This window comes from Aphidius gifuensis, linkage group LG1 (genome assembly GCF_014905175.1).
Source record: "Aphidius gifuensis isolate YNYX2018 linkage group LG1, ASM1490517v1, whole genome shotgun sequence".
In the NCBI taxonomy this organism is placed as follows: Eukaryota; Metazoa; Arthropoda; class Insecta; order Hymenoptera; family Braconidae; genus Aphidius; species Aphidius gifuensis.
In genome coordinates this window covers 28,849,935-28,876,876 of record NC_057788.1, presented here as the reverse complement: position 1 = coordinate 28,876,876, position 26,942 = coordinate 28,849,935, and the positions used below count along the sequence as shown (strand labels likewise).

At 26.5% G+C, this 26,942-nt stretch overlaps 1 protein-coding gene across 1 annotated transcript in view; it reads right to left on the bottom strand.

Annotated features, from left to right (window-relative positions):
* Positions 1–26,942, bottom strand: part of LOC122860119 (protein sickie-like) — a 112,343-nt gene that overhangs the window by 83,490 nt on the left and 1,911 nt on the right. The window contains exon 2 of the mRNA XM_044163783.1: positions 19,984–20,083. Within this exon, the coding sequence (XP_044019718.1) occupies positions 19,984–20,052 (69 nt within the window). The 5' untranslated portion in view covers positions 20,053–20,083. The remainder of the gene's footprint in view (positions 1–19,983; positions 20,084–26,942) is intronic.

Here is a 26,942-nt window from a genome sequence, read left to right as displayed (position 1 = left end):
TACTGCTAAGATAAAATGTCGACAACTATTCTCTTTCTCTATATATTATACTGTAATTGACGCATCAGACTGACTGATGTACACTTGACAGCTCCAACAACGTTTTCTAATCATCATCTGTCCCTTGATCGATATTATCATGGGGTCTTTTACACATGAACTTATACCAAATCAAACGACAATCAAATTTAAAAATGAATTATAAATTTAAATCTATTAAATTCACAAAAAAAAATGAAATATTTAATTCAAAAAGAAATGTATCTTAAACAATAATAAATTATTTTGTTGATTAAAAAAAAATATAAAATCGATATGTTAAAATTTAAATAAAATAAAATTCTTATACAGTGTAAAAAAAAATATATATATAGTCAAGTTTTATATCACTATGTACCCTTATATTTACAGCATACCCTTTCAACTGTAGTGTGTATACACAGGGTGAATATTATAAACGCATTTGTGCGTTGATCCACAATGACGGTCACGATACAAGATTGTCTGTGACATATCTTAGCTTGACAAGTAAATATAAAGTTCAAATGTGTTGGTGACAACATCAATGATAATTGTTATTATACCTCCAACTCCATAGCCAACAACTTCAACAACAACAACAGCGACAAGAATATACCAAGGACTAGCCAAAGAAGGTTTTAAAGATACGGCTATTATCATAACGGAAAATTACAAAACACCCATATACATTTGAAAATATATAATATGGCTATTTCATCCCCCAACGCAGTTAAAATATCACCAAGCTAGCCAGACATGATGATGGCATTATGCCATTAGAATAAAATCTGCATATTTATATATGGTGGCGAAATACTCATCAGACAAATAATTTTATATGAATATATCCTTCAAACAGATATTTATATATTTTTAATTGTGTGGGTATTTCTACCCCTAAATTTCTTTAGTTAATATACAGATCAAATGTCAAAGCCAAAGAGTCAAATATAACAGAGAATTCAAAATTTAGATAGATATATATTATCTTGATTTTGGAACGTAATTAAGTGGTTCGCGACCCGTAAAAGCTCATTTCCTTCCGGTACACGTGGTGGACAACAATTTCTCCTTTTTCAACCCTCTGAATTTTCAATTCTCCAGTTTCACCAAAATTTAATATATAATACAGTTCTTACACAAAGCCTGCGGTAATATATTTTTGAGTAAGATGCGTAAAGCTTTTTTTAAAATAATATCCTCGATTTGGCAACATATCAATGGGGTGTTTTGAAAGATTTTCAGATTTTCTAAAGAATACTAAAATCTTGATTTTCGTTTTTTTCTTCATAGTATGTTTTTTTTTTTTAAATAAAAACTGAATTTTAAAATGCTAATAACTATTTTTTGCTAAAGTTTTTATTTTTATTTTTGGATAAATAAATATAAATAATGTAAAAATTAATTATTAATAAGTCTGCTTTATGCGAAATTCAATTTTTCTTTTCTACAGATTGTAGGGATAAGTCACTTTTTTATCCTCAGGCATCAAACAACGTGCTCACGACAAAAAAAAAAAAAATCATGTGTGTTTCCCTTGACAACCACAAAAAGAATACAAGAAAAAAAAAAAAAAAAAAAAAGAGCTTTTTTTTAGGGATAAAGAGGTTTCAAAATCTAGCAAAGAGCAAAGAAAGAAAATTCACCTGTTGTGGATGTCTTTCATGCACTTGTGATGTTAGGGGGTGAGATGTTAAAAGTGAAAAAGCCTTTGAGGCATAGATTGAACGTAGCAAAGGCGATATTTGATGTGAACTCATGTAGGGATTAAAGCGGAAAAGGCGAATGCTCAACAACATACACACACACAGAGAAAGAGGGAGAGGAAGAGAGACAAAGCACCCTGTGAGGTAAAAAGGTTATATCATGAGAGGACCAATTTACTCAAAATATCCGTAGGCTAAATTTCAGTATGTCGTTTGATGTATCATATTCGTGAGGTTTCATTTAATTACCTGCATGGTCAGTAGTCCAAAAAAAATTCCATAAAAATATTATATTAAAACGAAAAAAAGGCATATAAAATTTTTAATAAATCTCATTTTTCATAATTCGCATCAGTCAATAAATTGATTCGAATTTCGAAACAAAGAGATAAAAAATTTTGCAAAAATTTAGATACATCAAGTGTCTACCTCTGTTGACAATTTTTCAAATATTTTCAATCGACAAAAATACCCTAGACAAACTCACATGATATCAAAAAGAAAATGATAAAATAAAAATAAAACTAGAGTATATTTATCTCACCCTTATATTGTGAATGAACTTTCCCTTTCTCTTAAATTTTCTTCATTGCACAATGCGCGTGCTTACACACTTTGAAGATTCACCCGTTGTGGCGAAGGGTGTGAGCTTTCTCGTAATTCCTCAACACCACGTGGGCATGCAATCATAGGGTGTGTATATGCACACAAATACTGTGTATATACATAAAAAAAAAAAAAAAGAATAAAAGTTTACTCGGCACCCCACAATGTGACTCAGAAGATTTATGAGTCTTGCGTTGATGCTAGACGCGGCAATCTTGCGGGACCTGAAAAGGTCTATAACCCTCCTTCTTATATTCCTTCGTCCCACATGTATACAATCGAAATATGTATGCCAAAATACACTAAAGAAATATTCGATATATATTTTTTTTTCTTTTTTTCCACCCTCTGCATTTTATATTGGTTATATATCCAAACACAGTTGGGAAATAAAAAAAAACCGCGCTTTTTTCACGCCGAGTTTTCTATAATATTTAAGGGGCTAGTTTCAGGTTTTTTTTTTGTTTTTCTAATCAATATTGTGAAATAATTAATGTCCACAAATAAAACCGCATATGAAAAAAATTTAATTGAAAAGATTTTGTCAAGTTTTCTTGAAATATTTAAATCTTAAAAAAGTTTAAATATAAAATAAAAGTATCTTAAGTTATTATTAGAATCTTTAATGATTCATATATACCTCGGCTTGTCTTCTTTCACATGAACAATTGTGTAGCTTCTCCAGCTGTTGTTGAATGAGATAAAGAGCTGCATACTGTTGACTGTCAGGAGAAAGCTGTGAATCCGGTGAATCTGGTGATCCAAAACCAGAACTTTTACTTGCACTGTTACTTATTGTTTCACGATTTACATCATTTTGTGGTGAAAGTGGTGATAAAGGTGAACCAATACCAGAACTTTCAGAACTTGAATTAACAATTTTTTTTTGTTTTTTTATTGTCATTGATTTATTTATTTTTGGTTTTGGTATTCCAGTTGGTGTTTTTTCACAATCACTTAATTTACCTTTTGATTTTAATTCTAAATCTTTTGTTAATTTAAGACCAAATTCTTTTTTAATTGCTAGCTTTGATACTTGTTTTATTGGTCTTGATTCTACAACAATTTTTTTTGTTATATCAATACTACTTGACAAAGATTTTTTAACTTTATCAGAATTAAAAATACTTGGTCTTTTGTTTTTTGATGTTTTTAACTTTACACTATTATCAATTGATTTAACAAGTTGTAAATTAATACCACCAACACAATCTTTTAGCTCATAATATTCTGTATTTTCAAAACATGTTAAATTTGAAGTTGATATATCCATTGATAATGGTCGTCGTTTAACAGTTCCTGTTTCAGTACTTGGCGAATCCCAATCGACATGAAAAGTTCTTCGTTTACTATTATTTAACGCCATTTTTTAACAATCCAAAAAAAAAAATATAAACTATTTAAAAACTAGTAGACAAATAAATTTTCAATTCACTATTTAACATCACTATCAAATCGAAAATTTTGATCACACTTTTTCATGATATAATAACTAGACAAAATAAAAAAATTAAATCATAACATAAAACACAGAATTTCCCAATAATAATAATCACAGAAAATAATTAAACTATCATTGGCCATTAAATTAAATTGCACAAAAAAATATCACATAATTTTTAAAACTTTTAAAAATAAAAAAAAAAAGAAGGTTAAGAGTGCTTTGAAAGCACTAAACACAAGAATCTCAGAATTGGTACTGACGTTTATGAAAAATCAAAACAGACAAACTAAAACTTTTGAAGGGTCGATAAACGTATTTTCAGGTTCTTGCACTCAGACAATAGGTGCACTTGCCAAGAGTGCCCCTGGCAAACTGAAATCACCCTTAGGCAATACACCCACCCCTCTGTGTTATGTATAAGAACGCAGTGCGTGAGTTTGTATTTATATATACGTGTGTATAAAAGCTCACCAGTTCCCCTTTTTTATATATATCTCTAACTCGATGTGTAGAATTGTAGATGAAATGAGATGGGACTCTCTAGGCGCCATCGAGGCGTTTCAAAAAAAATATATCCACCACCACTTCCACCACCACCTTTTACAGTACAACTTTACGCACTATGGACTACTCTAGCCTGCTCTAGCCCTTGAATGTATCATAGCCATTGGGGCTAAAAACTAATTACATTCAGACCATTCAAAAGGGGAGAAAAATATTGTTTTATGTATAAACATTTTGTACCATATTGCGATGTCTAACATACACTTTCAATCTTTGACAATCGTGGTCACATGAATTCCAACAAACACGTGTTGTTTTTTTGAATTAAAGTCAGCATAAATATATACCCATGATTTATTATTTAAAAAAAAAATTATTTTAGTTTTATTTTAATACACTAAATTTATTTGATAAAAGCTTTTGATATTTTTTTTTAATTCATCAGTAGAATCTGCAGTATCATGATGAAAATAAAAATATTGAGTATTGATTACTGAGAATAGGTGGTTTAGATAACAATTAAATTCATATAAAATAATAATTAAAAAATTATTTTTATAAAAAAAAAAATAAACTTGTTTCATGATCGATTATTAGATCAATATTCAAGAGTTTATAATCACGATAAATCAACAATGATTTCAAGTAATAATAGAAATGTCCATTGAGGAATATGTTATCGCACGACTTTCATCTCCCATGGGGGGTTTATTGTTGCGAGTTGTATATACACCAAAAGTGAGAGGGAGATTTTAGCTTGTGCATACAGAAAATATATATACACCAACTCATGAATACCATTTGGATAAAATCTCATCGGTTAGGAAAAACCCCCTCAGGCAACTGCGTCACCGCGGGGCATATTTTTGTACCCTGTATACATATTTCTACACTGTAAATTTATATCCCCCTTTTTTGGCTAAAATGCCTTCACTCTCTGACTAGCAAAAAAAAACAACTAAATAAATTAAAAAGTATGAAAAAAAAAAAATTGTTAATATAGAAGGGTAAAATTCTGGAGATTGTAAAATCATGACAAGGGGCTACTACTGTATATATACAAACGTTCTTTGATATGCGTATTTGTTTTTTGTTTGAAAATATTTTGACACCAATTTCGCGGGGGATCGAATTCTAATTTTCTCTCTAACCCTTCGAAAATAACACGCACGCAATATCATCTCATCACCCACTAACTTTATCTCTAAATATTCATGGACTATTTTCATCGAATCGTTTGTTGATTAGATCTTCTCAAACTTAATTAACTTAGTAGTAAAATATATTTATTTTAAAATTTTGTATTTGGAAAATTTTAAAATGTTTTTTTTTTTAAACAATAAATTTGTAGACGACCGATGGATTACAGTCGTAATCCGTAATATCTTATTATAGGTTACCCTTGCCGGTCAACCATAGGAAGATTATGCTGAATCGTGGTTGTGTGCTTTTCCATTTGCTGCAGTTGCTAGTAATATCTTTCTCACCCCGAAAAATATAACCCAAAGCTCAGAATATTCAATACACCCTCACTCAACTCGTACTGTGAAATAGGCTTAAGTCGTCGACTGGGTGCACGCATCATTTAATGTTTCTATATATATACACAATATATATTTTTCATGTGTATAACATATGCAATTGCATTGGTGTATGTTGTCATCCATCCGCATAATAGTAACAATAATCGAAGGGCGTATTATCAAATTTATGTTAACTTTACCCCTCAAAACTGGGGGTTTTTCTTTTTTTTTTTATTTTATTTTTCTATATTAGATTAGATATTGATGAATTGTCTGGCTCACGCAATATATTATCAAAAAACATTTGGGTAAATTAATTTTAAAAAATTTAATTAAATATAATTGTTGAATTAATTATGATAAATAATTGAATTTTCAATAGATACCTATTTTTTTTTCAAGTTAAAATTGTTTGCAAATTATTGTTTGTTATTTTTTTCAATAGAAATTAATGCAACAATGAATAAAGTTGTTAAATATAGATGAAAAAAAAATGAGTTTTTCTATTTTCTTGGTAGGAAAAGCTTTGAAGAAAATTCCCTAGCAAGTTGGCATTCATGAACGCTATTTTATCAACGAAATTCTTGTGTATGGATATATCTTCTGAGCGAATTCTCGACGGGTAAAAATTAAAGTGCGATAGATAAAATAGTAGATAAAAGCGTAGGATATTTTCGCGACAGATGGTGCTTGCTGTTTGATTCTAAAGCACCAAAAAATATATATACCACCTCAAAAGCTCAGCCGTAAGCACATGAGGGTTGCTATGGATTTGCCATTAATTCAAAATGAAAGAACAAGTATTGTCCTATTGGCGGGTACCCTTGGCACTCACAAACTACCTGCGGCATTTAACATCCAATATGAAATGAAATCCCACACGATAAAAAAAAAAAAGTTTTAAATAAAAAAACACTTAAGAAAAATAAGTTAAAAAAATTGCCTACATGTTTTTCTTAAATGAAAATATGTAAATACACTTGTAAAAAAAATAAATTACAACAAAATAATAATAAAAAAATTGTTGAAGAAAATTCAAATATATAACAAAGGGATGGTTTTTGAATTTTTATTATTCGAAACTCGTACACTCTGGGTCTCGTTAGAGGATGAAAATGGAATAATAAAAAAACGAGAGCACGCGTTGAGGGAAATCTTGAAAAAATAGGGAATGAGATAAAAAGGAAGAGGAAAGAAAAAAATAAAATAAAATAGCAGAGTGAAATAAGGAAGAAAAAAAAAAAAGCTCAAAAGTAAAAGAACGAACGTGTTGCAAGCCTGAAACCCACGCTTTCTTAGTAATACAAGTTTGACTATGACTAGATCGAAGAAAAAAAATGAAAAAATAAAATAAAAGATTTTTTATTAATGTTGTAGTACGAGGTGGTGGTTTGGATTTTTCCACGTGGCTTTATTTGATCATGCGCAAATATTCAAGTGACAAAGTTTTGTCCATTCAACAACTAGCATTTATTGCACACGGAGCATTACCTTGACTCTCTCAGGTAGGAGGAAAAAAAACGAGAGGAGTTTTATCAAAATGGGTATGAGAAAAGGGAAAACTAAACGACCAGGCGGTACTGCTGTACATAGCACGAGAAAAGCGAAAGTTGACTTTAAATTTTCAAGGGGATGATTCTCTATTTTCTTTCTCTACTTTTACTATTTTTTTTATTTTTTTTATTTCATTCTGCAATTCATTTTTATTCCCAAACACATATGAATATTTTAAAATCATTTTTTTCCTAATTTTATTTGAAATGTTTTTTTATTTTATCATGTATGTTATTTGAATTTTTTTTTTTTTGTTTTGTTATTCATGATTATTACTGAAATTTTAATATCAATTTTATGACTCAATTCACACGTAATTTAATCGTTTGACTCGTGTGTCATTTTGAATTGTACACGAGCTTTGTGAAAATAAATTGATCTAAAGAAAAACATAAAAAGCCTGATATGTGATTTGAATCGTCAGCATTTTCACAAACCAATTGATGAAAAGCGAATTGTCTGAACGGTCAGTTTTTATTTGTTATCTTTGAAATTGTTTTTTTTTTCTTTTTCTCAAAGTTTGATGGCTTTTCTTTATTATTTTTTTCTGTAGGATATATACTTCATGCAATAAATCATCTTTCGATAGAAAGTATTCAAAAAAGAGATTGAAAAGTCGTTCAAGTGCCATCACGGTAGAAAAAAAAGGAAAAAAAAAAGTCTCAATTTACATTTTCTTATCGTCAAGAATTCTTTATTTTTTCTTATAAATTTTTTTTAAAATTTCATCTTTTTCTATGTATTTTTTTTGTCATGTGTGTGTGGCACATGCCATCACGCACGGGTCGTCATTTTATTATTTTTTTATTATTGACTTTTTCTTTCACTTTTACAACCCCCATTGGCTATATAATATACTGGAAAATTTTTCTTACTTATCACTTGAACTCATATGTGTACACTTAACTCAATCAACCATATTAAATATTTATTTTTTTTTACCATCAATTTTTATATTTAATAGTTTTTATTTGTATTTTTATTATTAATAATATTTGCATATGAAAAAAATATTTATGTATTTGCAATCAACGATGATAAAACACAATAAATACCAAATTGATTATTCGACGATTTCAAAAATATTGTGCACGCAATGTCATATTTATCTCGTTTATTTTTATATGTAAATATATTTACTGTCTGCTAAATAAAAAAAAAAAAAACCCAAATGACAATCATAAATCGCGTGACGACAAAATAATGTTTACATTTGACAAGTCGCTAAGCAGAAAAGTTTGTTTTATTTTGTTTTGTTTAGGGAAATACTTCTTTTTTTTACTATAATAAAAAGTGGACTGTCTGATCGAAAATTGGTTTATTCTACTTGTTACGAATTTATTTTTGAATAAACTTGGTAAATCAAAAATATATATTTAATTTTGCATTAAAATAATGATAATAATTGAATTAATATTATTTTTCTAAAGAATAATTTAACTTTTATTATCTTTTTTTATTCTCGCAAACTTTTAAAAGTAAATTTGCTCCTCCTTCATCTGTGATCAAACTGAAAACGACGTACTTTTTGATGAAGCCAAACTAGAAGCTTGAAAATGAGTTCTTTAATCAGGAATAACTGACAAAGACCGCTCGTTGTCCCTTGACATTATTTTTCTTTTTTTCACCATTATCCAAATTTCTTTTTTTTTTTTGTTATAATATTTAAAATTTAACGTAGTAATTTTACACTTTTTTTTTTTCAACAGACTCGCCCATTGGAGCTGTCTATTGGGAATTGGATATATATAAAGAGGGATTTTTGCATTTAGAGGGATGAAACAACAAAAAAATCCAATAAAAAAAAAAAATATAAAAAGCCATGTCACTAAGAGTGACGCACCGATGAAATTCCACCAGTTGCCAGAACGCGTCCAGCTTCATTGTCAAATTTACCCTTTTTGAATTCGTTTGATTTACCACTCATCATTCATCACGTGTGACAAAATTCCCATAAGAGACTCGAATATAAATATACCTTTTTAAGTAAATATTAAAATTAAAATAAAAACTATCAGCGTAAAAATATTTTTCAATTAATTATCAAAGAATAATATGATAAACAAATTTTAAAAGATAAAAACAAAATGAAACGAATAGAAAATGAAATAATAATTTTGAAAAAGGTTAGCAACATCTTGTTGACCTTGAATAAACAAGTGTCAATTCTTGACAATCCCTGTGGTATAGAAATAGAGGTGTCTCGAGTAAAATTACCATTTTGAGGGTAGAAGGTGGAAAATGCCAAAGAGAAAAGTTGCTTCACAACAACAACTACCTCTAAGACTGTATCCTTTCTATGTACATCTAGATATAGATAGATAAATAAATGAAATAAAGGAGAAGAGAAGATACGTATACCAGAAGAGAATACAAAATCCTTCAACTATATACATAGAAATATATACAAGATCTTAACAAAATTTCTCATAGTTAAAGCAAGGCCAAGCCTAGACGAACAAGGCATCTACAAAATTCAAGAAAACTTTTAATATAGTTTAGTCTCATTACCGACACGGGCAATTAACAAAACTTCAAACTTGCTTAATATGAGATCTTTGGGAATTGCAAGATAAAACCCTGACTTTCTTATTCTCCCTATTTTCTATATATTTTATATTACTAAAAAAAAATTAATAATATTCAACTACATTGTCTAAAATATTATATTAAAACAAACATTTACATATAATATCAAGACAATAAAAATTAAAATTTCTTAAATAAATATAATATTCTAAATTAGTATCTAATATTTAAATTTTAATTATTATTTTATAATTTATTGTACAGCTCATCCGTACAACACTTGTTATAATTAATTTAAAATTACAAAATAAAATTTAAAAAAAATCTCTAAAGCAAAATAAAGTTTTCATAAAGTAAAAAAAAAAATTAATTTACAAACAAGCATTATGATTTTAGTACAATAAACAATTAAAATAAATTCTAAACTTGATGGAAATTGTTTTTTGCAAAAAACAAAAAACTCGATGATGATAAAAAAAAACAAAGAAAGAAATTGTTTGGAGCAAACGATTGGGGGTATATATAACGTGAGGGCTTACAGTCAGAGAATTCAAGACGGTGTGTATATATATGGATGTGGAGAGAGTAAAGAGGGTCGTTTTCCAGTATGGATAAGGAGTGAAGAGGAGTAGTAACGGAGGTTTGTATATAGTAGAGAGAGCTTCTCCAACATTACAGCTGCTGTCACATAAATATCCGGAAAACCCCCTTAAATTCTAGAGGTATACTGAAAACGAGAGAGTCGGTTTGCACACCCACAGTCCCACACGGCAGCAGGAGCAGAAGGAGAACCCCCTCATTTTGACTTTCAACAACCCCCTCAAGTCATTGCGATATATAGTATTGCTTTTTCTCTTTACCTCGCACTTGGCATGAACAAAAATTTTAACATCCAAGAGAGAGGTAAAGAAATTCTATATTTTATATATCTACCATCACCTTTCCCTCCGGAGTAAAGTTGCAGAAACTCTTGTGAGGAAATGATGGGGAAAAAAAAAATAGTGGTAGGTAGATATATCGATTCTCAATTCTTATATATATACACGCAGCGAAAATAAAAAAATAAAAAAAAGTACATCAAGAGGTATATATGGGCAAATACTATTTTTTTTTATTTTTTATTTTTGATGGGGGTTGAAAAAGTTTTCTCGAGGGTGATGTCAAGCGTGTCGCCGAGTTGAATTTTCAAAAGGCACCGGATGTAACCATGTTACATCGATAACATATAGAAAACTTTTTTTTTTTTTAAGATAAAATAAAAGAAGTATTGCTTTACAAGTTATTTTTTTTTTATGGATTTTTAAATTTTAGATTGGTAATATATTTTTTTATTTTTTAAAGGGTTATTTTTAAGAGTTGGGGGTTTGGCGGTTGATTATTAGTGTTGTTTGGGGAAAACCAAGATGACCCGGTGGTTATATTAATCTTCGATTACAGCTCTTATCTCTATTGTCACCCTAAAGTCACAAAATAACCCTCCAAAAACACATTCTATTCGTATCAAACCGGAAAATTTCAAAGAGTAAAAAAAATATATATATCCTTATCTTTTTATAAATTTTTTTTTAACTTTTTATTTATAACATTGGTAATATTTTTTTGTTTTTTTTTTTGATTTACATATATATATTTCACAAATGTTTGTATAAAAGATATTATTTTATTAAAATATTTTCAGCGAATTTAGAATTTCACCGTGAAATATGAAATTGAAAAAAAAAAAAAATGTATAAAACAAATATATAAATAACAAACTCTTGGGATAATATAAAAAAAAAAAAGAAAAATTCTAATTTATGGGAAACAAAGTTTGTATATTTCATCTAAACTTTTAAAGTCTAAAACTCTCAATGTCGAACAACGACAATAAATATAAATGAAGGGAGGAGAATAATATGAGGAAAAAAAAAATAAAAATAAATAAAAAAAGCAAGAGAGCAAGGTTGAGAAATCTGTCGAAGTACCGGGGTAAAAGCAAATAATAACGCCCAGTTTTCTTCCGCTAAATTTACCCAAAAACCGTAGGTTCTAGTGGAACAAAAAAATAAGAAAAAAAAATAGAGATAACAGATGAAAATATTATGATTCCAAGAGAGAGAGAATAATGAAATTTTATTGCTTGCAAAATTTCACACTTGTATAAGCCACTTTAGTAAAAAATAAAGAAGATAAAATTATTGTCTTTCTTTGTCTTGTTTTTTGTATATATATATATTTGAGAGTGGTAAATTTAGTCTGTCTTTTTTTTTCTTGAAAGAGGGAAGAGTTGAATTTTCCTCTCTCGAGAAAACTACAACGACGATGCCACGTTGGCTGTTGTATCTTTAATTATCTCTCGTGGTATGAAATGGAAGAGGGTTTTTCGGAGGATAAGAGAAGAGGCAATGGTATCATCTTGTCCTCATAGCCGGGGCGTGGCACAACTACGTCCGAAATATCGCACCCTCAAGGCTAAAGATATACCCTCTTGATTCAACTCCCTCAGTTTCAACTCGTGTGTAAAAAATATAAATTTAAAAAATAAATAAATAGCTTATTATAAAAATAAAAACCTTTAAATTAACAAAATATTTTAATAATTTTATGGATGATTGTATAATTATTATAACTAATTTTATAAAAATTTAAATATTTTGTACTTAACAAAAATATAACGTCACATTAATTTTTATTTTTTATTTGCTCGACTTTTTTAATTTTATTATTTCAAAGTAAATATTTCAGTTGACATGAATAATATAAATTTATGTGGGTTTAAGTATCATCAAGTTAAAATATCAAAATTACCATAAATACCAGTTGATAAAAGTTGTTCTAATAATCTTGATAAGTAGAAAGATATTTATCAAGTTATCTAATTATTGAAAAATTATTGAAAATAATTATTGAGTTTATTTATTATTTAAAATAAAATTTTAAAATTATGAAATATCATGTATTCATGATAGCACCCGATAAGATTTCCTAATATAAATAAAATTGTCTTGCTATCTTTGTTTAAAGTGCCAAGTGTTACACACAAAAAAAAAATATCTGTAAGTCAATATTTTCGTTAAACTTTTAAATTGGAGCAAACAAATAACACTTGTGTTTAGTAGACCACCTAAATTTCTTTTTTTTTTTTTTTCAATTTTAATCCAAAAATTTATCAAGCTAAGTAGTGAAAAATGACATTCAGTCTAAATACAAGTCTTCATCAGTCTAAATACATGAAAAAAAAAATATATATATTAAAAAAAAAAAAAACTGTTCAATATAAAATATGGATAAAAATAAATTTTCTACATTGTGGATTATCTCGACGTTTTTTATTATCATCCAGGTAATTTTTTTTTAACTCTAATAATAACTAAAACTTTTTAAATTTATAATATTATTTTCTCTGTCGAGTTGAAGAAAAAAAAATATAGCTTTAATAATAGTAATTCTAAAAATTATATTTTCCTTGATTTTTTTTTTGTTTGTTCTTCAAGGTAATAAACTCCATGGCATTGTCAAATGATGAGCCATTTACCGGCTCACGAATAAATAATTTAAAAATAAAAATCCACGCTATAAATAATGTTTTAAATAATATCGCTGATGATTGTGATACAGCACTGAAATTAGTACGTTTTAATAATTTAAATAACATATCATTAGACATTCGAAATGCTCATAATTATATCAATGAAATTATTGAAAATGCATTTAATGGTGGTAAAAATGCATCACGTTGTTTGATGAAAAAAAATTTAATTTTAATTGCATACAGTAATATCAACAGTACTATTTATAATTGCATGAAATCTAAACAGACTGAATTTGAGGAAAAATATCTTTATCCAATTTATGAGGTAAAAAAAATAATTATAATATGACATTATAGTATTATTAATTTTTGTTAAATTAATTAATTATCTATTTATTTTTTAAGTATGGTGAAAAGCAGGTGAATATTTTTGAAAAAACAAAAACTAATTGTTCAAATTCAATGGACTCATTAGTGACTGAAAACTGCACCGATGCAAAAAATTTAGATGCCAGTCAAATAATCAATAATTTACAAAATGATTTAAATAATTTTCTAGTGGAAAAAGATAATTTAATTAAAAAATTTGTGGCTTCAATGAATAATTGTATAGAAAATTCATATAAACCATTTAAAGAGTCATTGGAAAATGCAAAAAGAAAAACAAATGCATGTATTAAACAAGTGTACTATAAAAATATAAAATAAATTAATTTTTTTTTAATAATAATAACTAAAAATATATTGTTTTTTTTTTTTTTTTGTTATTATTATTTTGTAAGTTTCATTTAGATATTTTCTATTTTTGTTTTAAACTGTCGAGTCATTTTTGTTATCAACTTGACCTGACTCAAGACTAGACACATAATTGATTTATATTTTCGGTTTTTTAAAATTTTTTCGACAGACAGTATATAATGCAACAGACAGTGGAAAAACACAACGATTAGTTTTTTTTTTTTTTTTTTTTAAATTGATAAGAAAATATTTAAATTTTATATTATTATTATTTTTGTTTATTTGTTATTGAAGAATTTTGTCATTAAGACAGTCATAAAGAAGACGATTAGTTTTTTATTTTTATAACTGATATACGTTGAATTTATGTCAATAATTGCTGAAAAGCAGAAGTGGGATCGAGACTAAAAAAAAATATTCTTATATAAAGACAATGAATAAAATAATAATTTTTGTGTTTTTTCAACTGATGGGAATCGAGGTAATATTTAACTTAATATTTTAATTTAAATAAAAAAATAATACAATTATTTTTCAACTGTGATAATGACAGGCAAGTATTTCAATTTTTGAGCCAACTTTTGATGAAAGTATGATCAACTCGGCATTGATAAATTACATGTGGAGAGCATTTCCCATCAATCGAACAAGGCAAAATCTTTTAAATGATGTCGAAGATGGAATATCAAATACACGATTTAAAATCATGCATGATATACATTTGAATGTTGAAAAAGCTATGATGTCAGTTGAAAATATTATTAAAATTTCCCATGATAATGGAATTAATTCATCGTGTTTTGATAAGCAAAAAATTGTTGTTACAAATGCATACTCTCTTGCAGTTAGTGATTTGGATGAATGCATACGATTTAAAAGAATAAAATTTTTGGAAAACGATTTTCATAGTGTTGAATCGGTACGATTTTTTATTTATTATAAAATATTATTCTTATTTTTCGTCTTTTATTTTCAATTAGAAATAAAATTAATAATTTTTTTCGTTTTTTTTTAGATTACGAAACAAGTTGGACTAAAATTTGTTGATATAATGAATGAATGTAAGGAATTTTATGTTGCTGATTATGATATATGTGTTAAAAATCATGGACAACAATTAAAAAAATATATAAAAGATATTAAAAACGAGCTAAATACAGTGGATACAAATCCCTTGATGACAAATTTAGAAGCCAGTATTTATGATTGTTGGCAAAGTCCATATCAATCGTTGAACAGCACATTGTCTCATGTGTCTCAACAATTACGTGAATATGCTAATAGCCCTGCTATATGTGAATATTAAATAATAAATTTTATATAAAAAAAAAAATTAAAAGTCTTTTAAATTCAACAGACTACAATCAACTTCAAATAATTGCAATAGAAATTTATTTAAACTTGTCAACAAGTCATCGAAAAATGAAAAAAAAAAAAATTTATGTATATTAAATAATTGTATACTATATAAATAAATAAAAAATAAATTTTTCGAAATAAAAGTATTCAAAAAAAATATATTGTACTTATTTTATTTTAATAATATATTTAGTTTTTTTTTTTTTTAAATTTTAGATAACAAATTTATGTTTGTGCCGTGAAAAAAAAAGATATCAGTGGATCATCATTATTATTATCGATAGACACAAAAATGTTTGTCATTTTATTTTTTCATTTTATCATTGAGGCAGTCATAAAGAAGACACTCAACAGTGAGAACGGTCAGTTATTTATTTTTAAAACTGATAAAAATATTTATTTATTTATTTATTTTATTCAACAAGCAGAGCTGGGATAGAGTCAAAAAAAAAAAAAATAATAATAAGCTTGCATATAATATTCATGACGACAATGAATAAAATAATAATTTTGATATTTTTTCAACTGATGGGAATGATCGTTGCTCAGGTAATATTAAACTCAATATTTTTATGCAATACATATATAATTATTTTTTTATTTTTAAACTGTGATAACAGGGAAATGTTTCAATTTTTGAGCCAACATTTGATGGAAATATGATCAACTCAGAATTGATTAATTATATGCAGAAAGCTTATCCCATAAGACGAATGAGACAAAATATTTTAAGTGATATGGAAGATGGTATATCAAATACAAGATTTAAAATTGTGATTGATATACATTTGAGTGTGGAAAAAGCAATGATATCAACTGAAAATTATATTAAAATTGTTCACGAAAATAAAACAAGTCCATTGTGTTTTAGAAAGGAAAGAGATAATGTTATCAATGCATACTCAGTCGCCATGATTGATTTACATTATTGTATAATTTCAAAAAAAGAAAAATTTTTAAGAGACCACTTTGAAAAAATTAATACGGTATGATTATTTGTTTTTTATATTTAAAAATTAACAAGACATTATATAATCATGTTGGATATGTAAATAGCTAATTTATAAATTATTTCAGGCTGAAAAAAGAATTCAATTTAAATTCGATCAATTAATGAATAATTGTTCGACAATTACTGTTCAAGAATATGATGTATGCATAAAAAATCATGGAGAAAAATTAGGCAATGACATTGAAAAAATAAAAAGAACACTTAATACTGTGGAAAAATACCGAATGATAACAACTTTACAATACGATATTCAAAATTGCTGGCAAGCTCGTTATCGATCTTTAAACAGTACATTGCTTAAAATATCTAAAGAATCACTTAAATTTATTCAAAATCTTGATACTTGTAATAATAATAATTCAACGACAAATTAAACAAGATAAATGTCAAGGCATTATATGTTTTACAAAAATTATAACAATTCATTTGATAAAATAAAGTTTTGTGAAAAAAAAAAAGCAGTCTTTTGATAAAAAAAATCTAATTTATGACTAGTCATATATTTTTTTCACGTTTAATCTAAGCTTTGGAATGTTTATATAGTTCTTGGGTCGATGGATATATAAACGAGAAGTTTTAATTTTTTTTTCCATTCATTAACACATATTTTTCAAGACAACATAATTGATCAAAAAATTTGTATCTATAAATTTCCTAAAAATTCAATATAATATTTAAAAATTTATATTTTATTTAAAGTAAAAAGTCAAAGTCGAAACACGTTAAAAATAGTTTTTATTTTTTTATCAATTTATCAGCTATAGTTCAATGGCCAGTCACAATTTTTAAATTTTTTTTTTTATTTTTAACTTACTTTCTTTAAAATTATTATGTTTTTTTGATTTTATTTTATCACTTATTTTATCAACTTTTAACGACTTTAAAATATTTTAAAATAGATTTAAAAATATAGCTCGGTTATCGCTTTTTTAAGTAGTCGTCGAATAGACCTTGACCACATCAGACCGATAGTAACATCTAAGAACAATTCAGCTCTTTGTGTCTTGTTAAATTATATTTCAATTTTTTAATCAAAGTATCATCAAAGTATTTATTATCTAATTTTAACTCGTATCTCGTGTACTTGATTTTAAAACTCGAAAAAAAAAATGAATAAATTTTTAATAAATTTATTTTTTTTGCTGGCAGCAATGGTGACAATCCAGGTAAGTTTTTTATTTGATTAAATAATTAACTCACACATTGTATAAAAAAAAATGATAATGATAATAAATTTAACAGGAAGGATTTGTTACTTTTGAACCTGGTTATGAAAAAAAAGTTGTAAGTTCATCTTTGATGAATGCAATGAGAGATGCATCGATTATGAAACAATTACTGAAAGAATTTTTAGACTACATGACCGACACAACATCAAAAATACGATCAAAAGAAATTGTTAATATACATAATCTCGTTGAAAATACTCTTAGCTTAATTGAAGAATCAACAACTGATAATGACATCTCTCCAACAATATACAAAAATGCAACGTTTGCTTATGAAATTGCTGTTTCCGATTTAGATGAGTGTATATCCGTGGAGACTAATAAAACTTTACATAATGATAATTTTACAAGTATTTTTTTGGTAATATTTTATGATGATATAAAACATTCACACTTAAAATATATATACTAAATTTAAATTTAATTTTTCAGGGAATCAATGAGACACTCGCTAAATTTACAGACATTCAAGATAAATGTAACTCATTTCAAAGCTTCATAAGTGAATGTCAACAATATGTAAAAACTAAAATATCAAATTTAACTGATTTAATCATTGACGTTGAGAGAAAAATTTCAATTGTGGCTCTACAAAATCGCGATCTAGTAGTATCGAATTTAAAAGAAAATATTGAATTTTGTTGGGAAAGTGCATACAGTTCACTTAATCGATCATTGAATATTGCAACGGAAAATTTAAATATTGTTTTTAAATTTTTACCGAAAGAATAAAAAATAAAATAAAAGAAAAAAATGTAATCATGAATAATAAAAATAATTTTGATCTTGAAAATATATTTAAAATAAATGTAAAAATAAAATGAATTTTATAAAAATAATAAAAACATTTTATATCTACTTGATAATTCAAATAAAAATTTTTAAAAAAATCATTTATAAATTGACTTTATTTTTAATTTCCCATGAGAAAAAAAAGCTCAAAAATTTTCATGCAAATAATCAACTATAAACAATTTAAATAGAATTTTTTTTCGAAAATAATTTTGCGTGATAGTCTGATGTCGTTGATGGAAAACAAGTTGAGTCAAAAGGTGGTTGAATAAAGAAAAAAAAATAACCAAGACGACATGTAAAAAAACGAAAGACCACGTCACGCAAAGCCAAAGAGTCAACGTGCTCAAAGGCACTTATTTATTTTTTTTTTTTTTTTACTATTTAATTTTAATCGAGACAATTAACAAGCAGCTAAATTACAACTACAGAAATATAACAATGTTTATTAATTTATATTTATGCAAAAAAAAAAATTAATTATACAATTTATTCATTCAAAAAAAAAAAAAGGGAAATAAGACAAAACTTTGATGAAAGAGAAAAAAATAATTAAAAAACATACAATGATGATGAAATTTTTAAAACATTTTTGATGATGTTTAATTGCGAAAAAAAATTTCAAGAAGTTGATGATTTATTGAGGCGTTAACACATCCATTTACACAGTGTGATAAGAATTTAAAAATTTGAAAAGACGTGTTGGCAATGATGGAGTTTGAGGAAGTAAATATTAGACACGTGAACGCAAAATTAATTAAGAAAAAAAAAAAAAAAAACGAGGCAAGCATCAGAGTAGAAAATTGTCACCCTTCTCGATTTTACTTTTTTTATTTTTATATATAAATATATAATACATATATTACATTTATTTTTTTATTATTTTTCTTTTTCTCTGAATACTCAAACTTGAAAAAAAAAGAAAAAAAAAAAAACATTTATATATGTATCAAAAAAAATAACGACAAAAATAAATGGAATAAAAAAATAAATAAAAGGGGATGAAACAGTGATACAAGGTCGAGTAGAGTCAGACACGTACGCGCCGGATTACGATGATGCTGGTGGTGGGGTATAGAAAAAAAATTTTAGGATATAAATGGATGTACAAAGAGGAAAAGAGGAAAAAAATATACGTAATAGGGAGAAACGACCAAAAGGTAACTGCGTTATGTTCGCCAAGGAAAAAAAAATGCAATTTTATAAATATTTATTTTAGAAAGCTTGTTTTTATGTTTTTTCTCATAAAAAAAAAAAACCCCAAAATATAAATTTACTTTCATTAATTATTAATTCTTTAAATAAATAATAATTAAATTATAAAAGATTAAAATTTGATGAAATTATGTTTCGTATTTTTGTCGAATCATTATTAAGTATTATTTTAATTTGTGACTTGTTGGAATAATTTATATTAATAAAATAGCAAATATATTTTTTTTATTTGGAACTTACCTTTAATGTTTCTTGAGGTGAATATCTCGATGATGGGCGCTGCCCGGGACCCGGGGATTGTAAACTCATCGTTGTAACATTCCTCAAAACTTCCAATTATCTAAAAAAAATAAAATATAAATTTTAAACATAATTTATTGACTTGTAAATAAATTATTGATGATAAAAATAAATTTTATTAAGTAACACGATCTTTGCTGTTTTTTATATATTTCTTCAATATTATTTTTATATTATATTTTATGACGTGAATGCAATATGATATCATTTAAAGCCATATGTGAAAAATTGAATGCCTATTTTATTACCAAGTATCCATATATTTTTTAAAAATATAATAAAATTATTTTATGATCATATGAGTATGACGATGGAAAATCCCATACAATTTTCCAATTTTCTCATGGGTTAAACGAAAAAAAAATAAAAAAATATATATAACTAAAGAATGACCGATGAATCAAAGAGACGCTGAAGAAGGAAAATTGGAAGAATAAAATAAAAAATACTGTATATTGAGGGATGAGGGTGAAGAAGAAAAATAAGAGAAAAGTTGGATGCTGGTGGATAGGGTAGCCTGGTTGGCTTGTCAATACGAGGAGGTACGTGACCCAGGTACAAAGTGACATGAATCGAGTGAGACAGCGGTATAAAGAGGGTGTGTAGAGAAAAATATAGAATGACATCAGTTGGTGCTGCTTTTTTAGCAACCCCCCAACAAATAAAATTTCTTCTCTCTTATTCTATTCAATGCTGCAGTAACATCTCACGCATTTTCATGCCTTTCGACATTTTCACTGGGTTTTTTTCTTTTTTTTTTTTTTTTGTCCACGTCTACTTCAATCAAAACATACATGAAAAAAATAAATAAATAGCAAATATAAAAATTTATACTACTGAGTTTAATTAATTTTTTAAATTTTTAATTTTTATCTATTGTTTTTTGTATTTTTGATGAATAAAATGATAAAACAAGTGTGCACAATTGTTGTCATAAATATGCTATGAAAAAAAAAAAAAATACAATGTGGACAATAACGGAAAGCTAATCGGCTGAAAAGCATAATTAATCACAGTGAATTTGTCGTGATAAACGATATATTGTTGAGGTGGAATGAGGCAAAAAAAAAAAAGAGGACTGAAGAGGGAATGAGTGTATGTGATAAAGAGAAAATCAGAGAGAGAAAGAGAAATGATAGTACCATGTAACAAACTAGTATAAACATCATTAGCACACCCTGTGCTAGTTGGATGTATTCTTTATTTTATTTCTCATTCTGAATCAACGACAAATGGACCACGCCTTGTTGTTGCTACACTCACTATCATCAACTATGTTTGTATCCATTACACTTAACAAGTTTACCATTAAACCTCACATTGTCATCTTGATGCACATTTCAATAAATGAGCTTTTCTATCAATATCAATAAAAATTGTTGTTGTATATATTGAATAAAGAAATTTATTTATATAATATTTAATTTAAAAAAATTAACTAAAAGTATAATAAGATAGCGTAATGAAAAATAATTTAATTTTTTATATTTTTCTCGTATCGATAAAAATATAAAAGTCAAAAAAATATTATCCACTTTAATGGATAGTTAAAAATAAAATCCATATGTCAATGATATTGGTTTAATCTGTTGTAAATTGTACTCTTATTTTTTATTTTTATGTGAAATATGTGTATTAAAAAGTTGTAAATAAATTAATGACATATAGCAACAATTAGCCATGTATATAGGGTCAAATTTACGATGACAAAAGTTCAAGTTAAAGGTCAAGAAGGGTTGCTGAACATATAAAATTTAGTGTGCATATATATATCAAGTGACACATGAAATACCTTGTGGATATATCGTTGACGTGTAATGTGTACTTAAATATGTATATAGTTTGTATTGCGACAGTGTCTTCCTCCTTGTTGATTTTCAACAAACTGACATTGATCGAGAGCTCAAGATTCTATCAAAAAAAAAAAACTCTTGATAAAATTCAAACAACCGGATGTATCGTTTTAATCACTACATCCGCGAGAGAAGGAACTTTAAACTAAACCTCCCTCAATTTATTTATTTATTTATATATTTTCATAGTTGCAATCACGTGACATATACGCATAATAATAATGACACCGACGAGTCTCTTGTGGCAATTTTTCTATTTTTATTTTATCATGATCCCTTGCGTGACCCACTTGCATTACACCCCAAGTATAACATTTCGAAAAAATTTTATCTTGAAGAATTTTTTTTTTTCCTTCTTTATTATTATTTTTTTTACATCTCTTGACATTTGAGGACAATATTCATACCATTTTTTTTTTTTCTTATTTTTCCTTTATACAACTATATGAAAATAATTTTAAATATGTTTAAATAATTTGTGAATTTACAGAAATTTATAACCAATATTTTGACAAGGGTCCAATTTCAAAGGCTAATATTATTCAAAAAAAAAAAAAAATAATAAAATACACCCTGTGATTAGCTATTAGGCAAACATGACCAACCTTCCAATTTGAATTCATTATTAAATAATTTAATTTTTCTATAGCCATAATTTATTTATTGTTATTCAAAAAAGCAAGAAAAAAAAAATTTAAAAAACGATATGCATTTGAGAGTAAAAAAAAAAAAGGTCTGATGGTAAATTAAATTTAATGAAAATTGAGATGACGTAGAAAAAAAAAAAAACTATATAAACAAAAAGAAGAAGAGGGAAGGTAGTTGTGTGTAATAAAAAAAAAAAAGAAAAGAGCAAGGTTTGTGAAAAGAAAATGGAGAGGACATAGTAGAGTAGTAGTAGTTGGTTGGTTGGTATGATGGTTTTGTTAGATGAAGGTAGAGGGTAGACACCATAAGGTCTGTCGGTCCCTTATGCTATCGATCTGATCCCTCAACCCCCTCACTTTCGCACTCACAACCTCCGGGAATTCCACGCGCTAACGCACCCCTATACCTTGCTATACGCAACCATTCACAATACATATATATAGAGTGAAATATATTGTGCACCAACTTCTATATATATTGTTCCCTCGTGTGCCACCTTTCTCGATCCATGCTCACTTCCGTTTCTAGTCAAACCACATTAACCACCACATTAGTATATATATATATAAAATATTTTATTATTTATTTATTAAATTTATTGAGACCCAATGATGCATTAAATAAATAAATAAATAAATAAATAATATTGTATAATGAGGTTGATAATACACCTGTCTTTTTGTCGTTATATTTATCAAGAAAATTTAACATGTGGATAGTTACCCTTCGTTAAAAGTTTTTCCTTTTTTTATTTGTTATTTTTATTTATATAAAAAAATTTTCAATGGCGTAAAAATACACTGTGTATTTTTTATTTTGCTTTTTTATTAAAATGAGTAAATAATAATATAAAAAAAATAATATAAAGTAATGGTAATAGTTTCGTGACGTAGACATATGGTATACTATTTTTCACATTATGATGAAGAACAAACGAGATAGAGGGAGAATAAAAATTAACAGGAGGGATATATATAAGAAATAATAAAAATAATATGATAAGAAATAGTGTATGAAATATTTGAACAAGGAGAAATATAAGAAAAATAAATAAAAATCAAATATAAAATCAAATAATAGTTGAATAAAAAAATAAAGAAAAAAATATAGTTATCATATTATAGAAGTGGACAATGTGGTCAAGTGAAATAATTGAGGATAGAAAAATCAGACAAATGAAAAATATCAAAGTAAAATTGTATTATTATTGGTCAAAGAAAAAAAGAACAAATAAAAGTAAAATTCAAGAAGAAAAAAAAAAAGAAAAGATTAATATCTTTATCAGTAAAGTTCAGAAAAGAGAACCATTTATCTACGTGTGACCCTCGGAGGAACTTTGTCCCTCTGGATTCTTAAAAGAAGTTTATTTAACCTATCAAAATCTTTTTTTTTTTTGTTTTCCCTTCACCTCGATTTTTTTCGAAACCACTTTAATCAGATAGAAAAATGTGCAAGACGTGATTTTTTTTTTACGACAAAAATTCGATTTGTTTATAAGGGAGTGTAAAAAAAAAAAATAATAATAAAACACGGAAAATTTTGATTGACAATAAGGAAAAATGAAGGGTAAAAAGAAAATTTGATTTGACATTAGTGAAAAAAAAAAAAAAGCAACAGCAGGAGTTTCAACAAAATTCCAGTATCTTCAAATTTTTTTTTTCCATTATTTCTTACAGTTGGTATGTCTATAATAATAAATAAGAAAAAAAAAAAAAAACATATAGACCCTCAACGAAACAAACTCGGACACCGGATGACGAAAATTCCGACAAGGTCAACAACCCCAATTTAAACGTGTATCGAGGGGTAAAATAAAAAGAAAATAGAGCAAAAAAAAAAAATAAAATCTCAAGATTGAGATCGTCTTTTGGTTAATATATTATAGATAAAAAAAATAAAATAAAAAATTGTGGATGATGATCAAAGTGTGAATGGTAAATTAGTATTGTGTTATCTTGTGTGGGTGATGTGAGTTTGGTAGTCAAAATGACTATTTAGACGATTATAATCGTGCAATTGGTATAGGGTTGATTTATATATATGGAAAATATCCTGAAATTTCACCCTCAATGAATTCATACAGATAAAAATCAAGATCCCTTTGTGATATATATTTACACCCTTCGGCAGTCACTCATTATTGGTATATAGATAACGCATTAATTTGAAATACATATATACACAGACATCAAATTTTTCAAGTGTATAATTTATCAAAATTATTTTTATCATCAAGGGGTTTGACACTAGCTTTAAAAGTGGTTTGTTAATTTTATGATTTAAATTTTCTCATTGTCATTAAAAAAGGAAATTACGTTCAAATATAATTATCAAGAATTCAACTGATTAAATTTGGTCATTGACCTTAATTTAAAAAACAAAGAGACTTTATATATATAAAATTAGTTAAAGCTACTTGAAAGCATCTCACACACATCGACAAATTAACAAACATATACAGAAATAATGTGGTTAGTAATTTCAGTGGCGTTGAGATATTTCCAGGTGAGATAATAGGATAATATCACCGGGTGGTCAACCAGACTGTCCATCTTCTGTTTTCATCTTTTAAAAAAAAAAAGAAAAAAAACATGTGTGTGCTTGACCGACTGGTAGATATATATATAAAATTTATGTATATACGTATATGTCTTTATCGTTTCGTTATGATGGTCATAAAATTTTGGTTACTTTTAGGGACAAACACCCTTTTGAATATACATATATACATATAATATCTGTTAATGTTTAAGTGGTATATATAGGTGTGTTAATAGTGCTTCTGGACAAGAGTGTGTCAGCATGCACTTGGCCCATTGTTTATGCGTCTCATTAAGTATACGACATGTCGTAGATGGCCAGTGTTATTTCTCTTTGGCTCGTTGAGTGCTCCAAAGTTGAAATACACTTTAATTTATTATCAAAACGATTTTAAACAAAGACAAGAGAAACATAGAATTTTTAATATTAAAAATATACATTAACTAAGACAATGACGACAACTACGACAACGACATAACTATGGAATGTTACGTAAGAATTATTTTAATTTTTTGTCATTAAAATATATATATTCTACTGATGGTTAAGTTTTTTTTTTTTTTTCTTTTTAGTATGACATTTACATAAAATTCGATATTAAAAAACCTTTTATGTGTGTATATAAATGTTTTTTATTTTTTAAATAAATAACGGTTTAAAAATTTTTTAGTTAATAATTTTTGATAAAATATAAAGCTGTTAATTGTTGTTTTAAAGAGGTTGTTTAAAATTATATTTACAAGTTGAACCACTTGTTCGACAACTTTATTATAACGAGGAAAAGTTTTTTTTATTTTTTTTTGTTTGTTATTTCATCAAAGAGGCCAACTTGACATCTTGAAAATGTTTAAAAAAATATGATTTTTTTTTTTGGACATTAAGCCGGATCATGAAGGTGACAGTCGATATAACATATTTATATTAATTCATATGTCAAGTGATGAGTTGAAGAAGTTTTTAGTCGTTGTTAAAATATTTATTATTTTTATTATTATTTGTTGGAAAGTTTTAAGACACAAGTTGTATTATTTTGACTAAATTGAGTAATATATGGTTTGTCTAATGACATTTATTCCAAAGACGAATATGGCATGTATATGTTTAAATTATTCCAGGCAATATTTATCATCATACGGGTCTCTATGAGTTCATAATGTCACATGTAAAGTGGATAAAATATGTACTTATAACACGCTATGTTTATTAGAAAAAATAAAATATTTATAAGATTGTTAACGTCTTTTATATGTTCTCAATTTTCCAACAGCTTATTAAAAAAGCTCAAATTTAAGTGTAAAAAAAAATTCCAACATTTTAATAGGCATATTTAAAAACATAAAAAAAATATTTTTCTTTAATTTTTAATTGTAGATAAAAGTTTAATTATATTTATTTAAAAAACAAGATATATTGTTAATAAATTTTTATGTTTAATAAAATTATATGCGAGATTTTTAATGGAAAAATTGTATAAGAATATAAGATTGAGATTTTTTTAAATATTTTTTTGCTTAGCAGACAAAAGAAGTTGATTGGATATTTTTTTTTTTTTAGATTATTTTTTTTTCTGCAAGGTCAATTCTGACTGTGTGTGAGAGTCATTCAAGTTTGAATCACTTATGAGTGTGTTTATTAAACAGTATTTATTATAACTGAGAAAATTAACATTCATGCGTTAAACATTTGGGTATAGAGTAGCCGGAAGAGTTGCCCTTTGAAATGCGAAACTGTCTACCAACGATTTACTGACTTTTAAAATATATCACATGTTGATTTATCATTTTTAATTTCATTCAACTAATTGGTTTGTTTATCAAAAAGAAGAAAAAAAATAATTTCTCACTAAATTCATATACA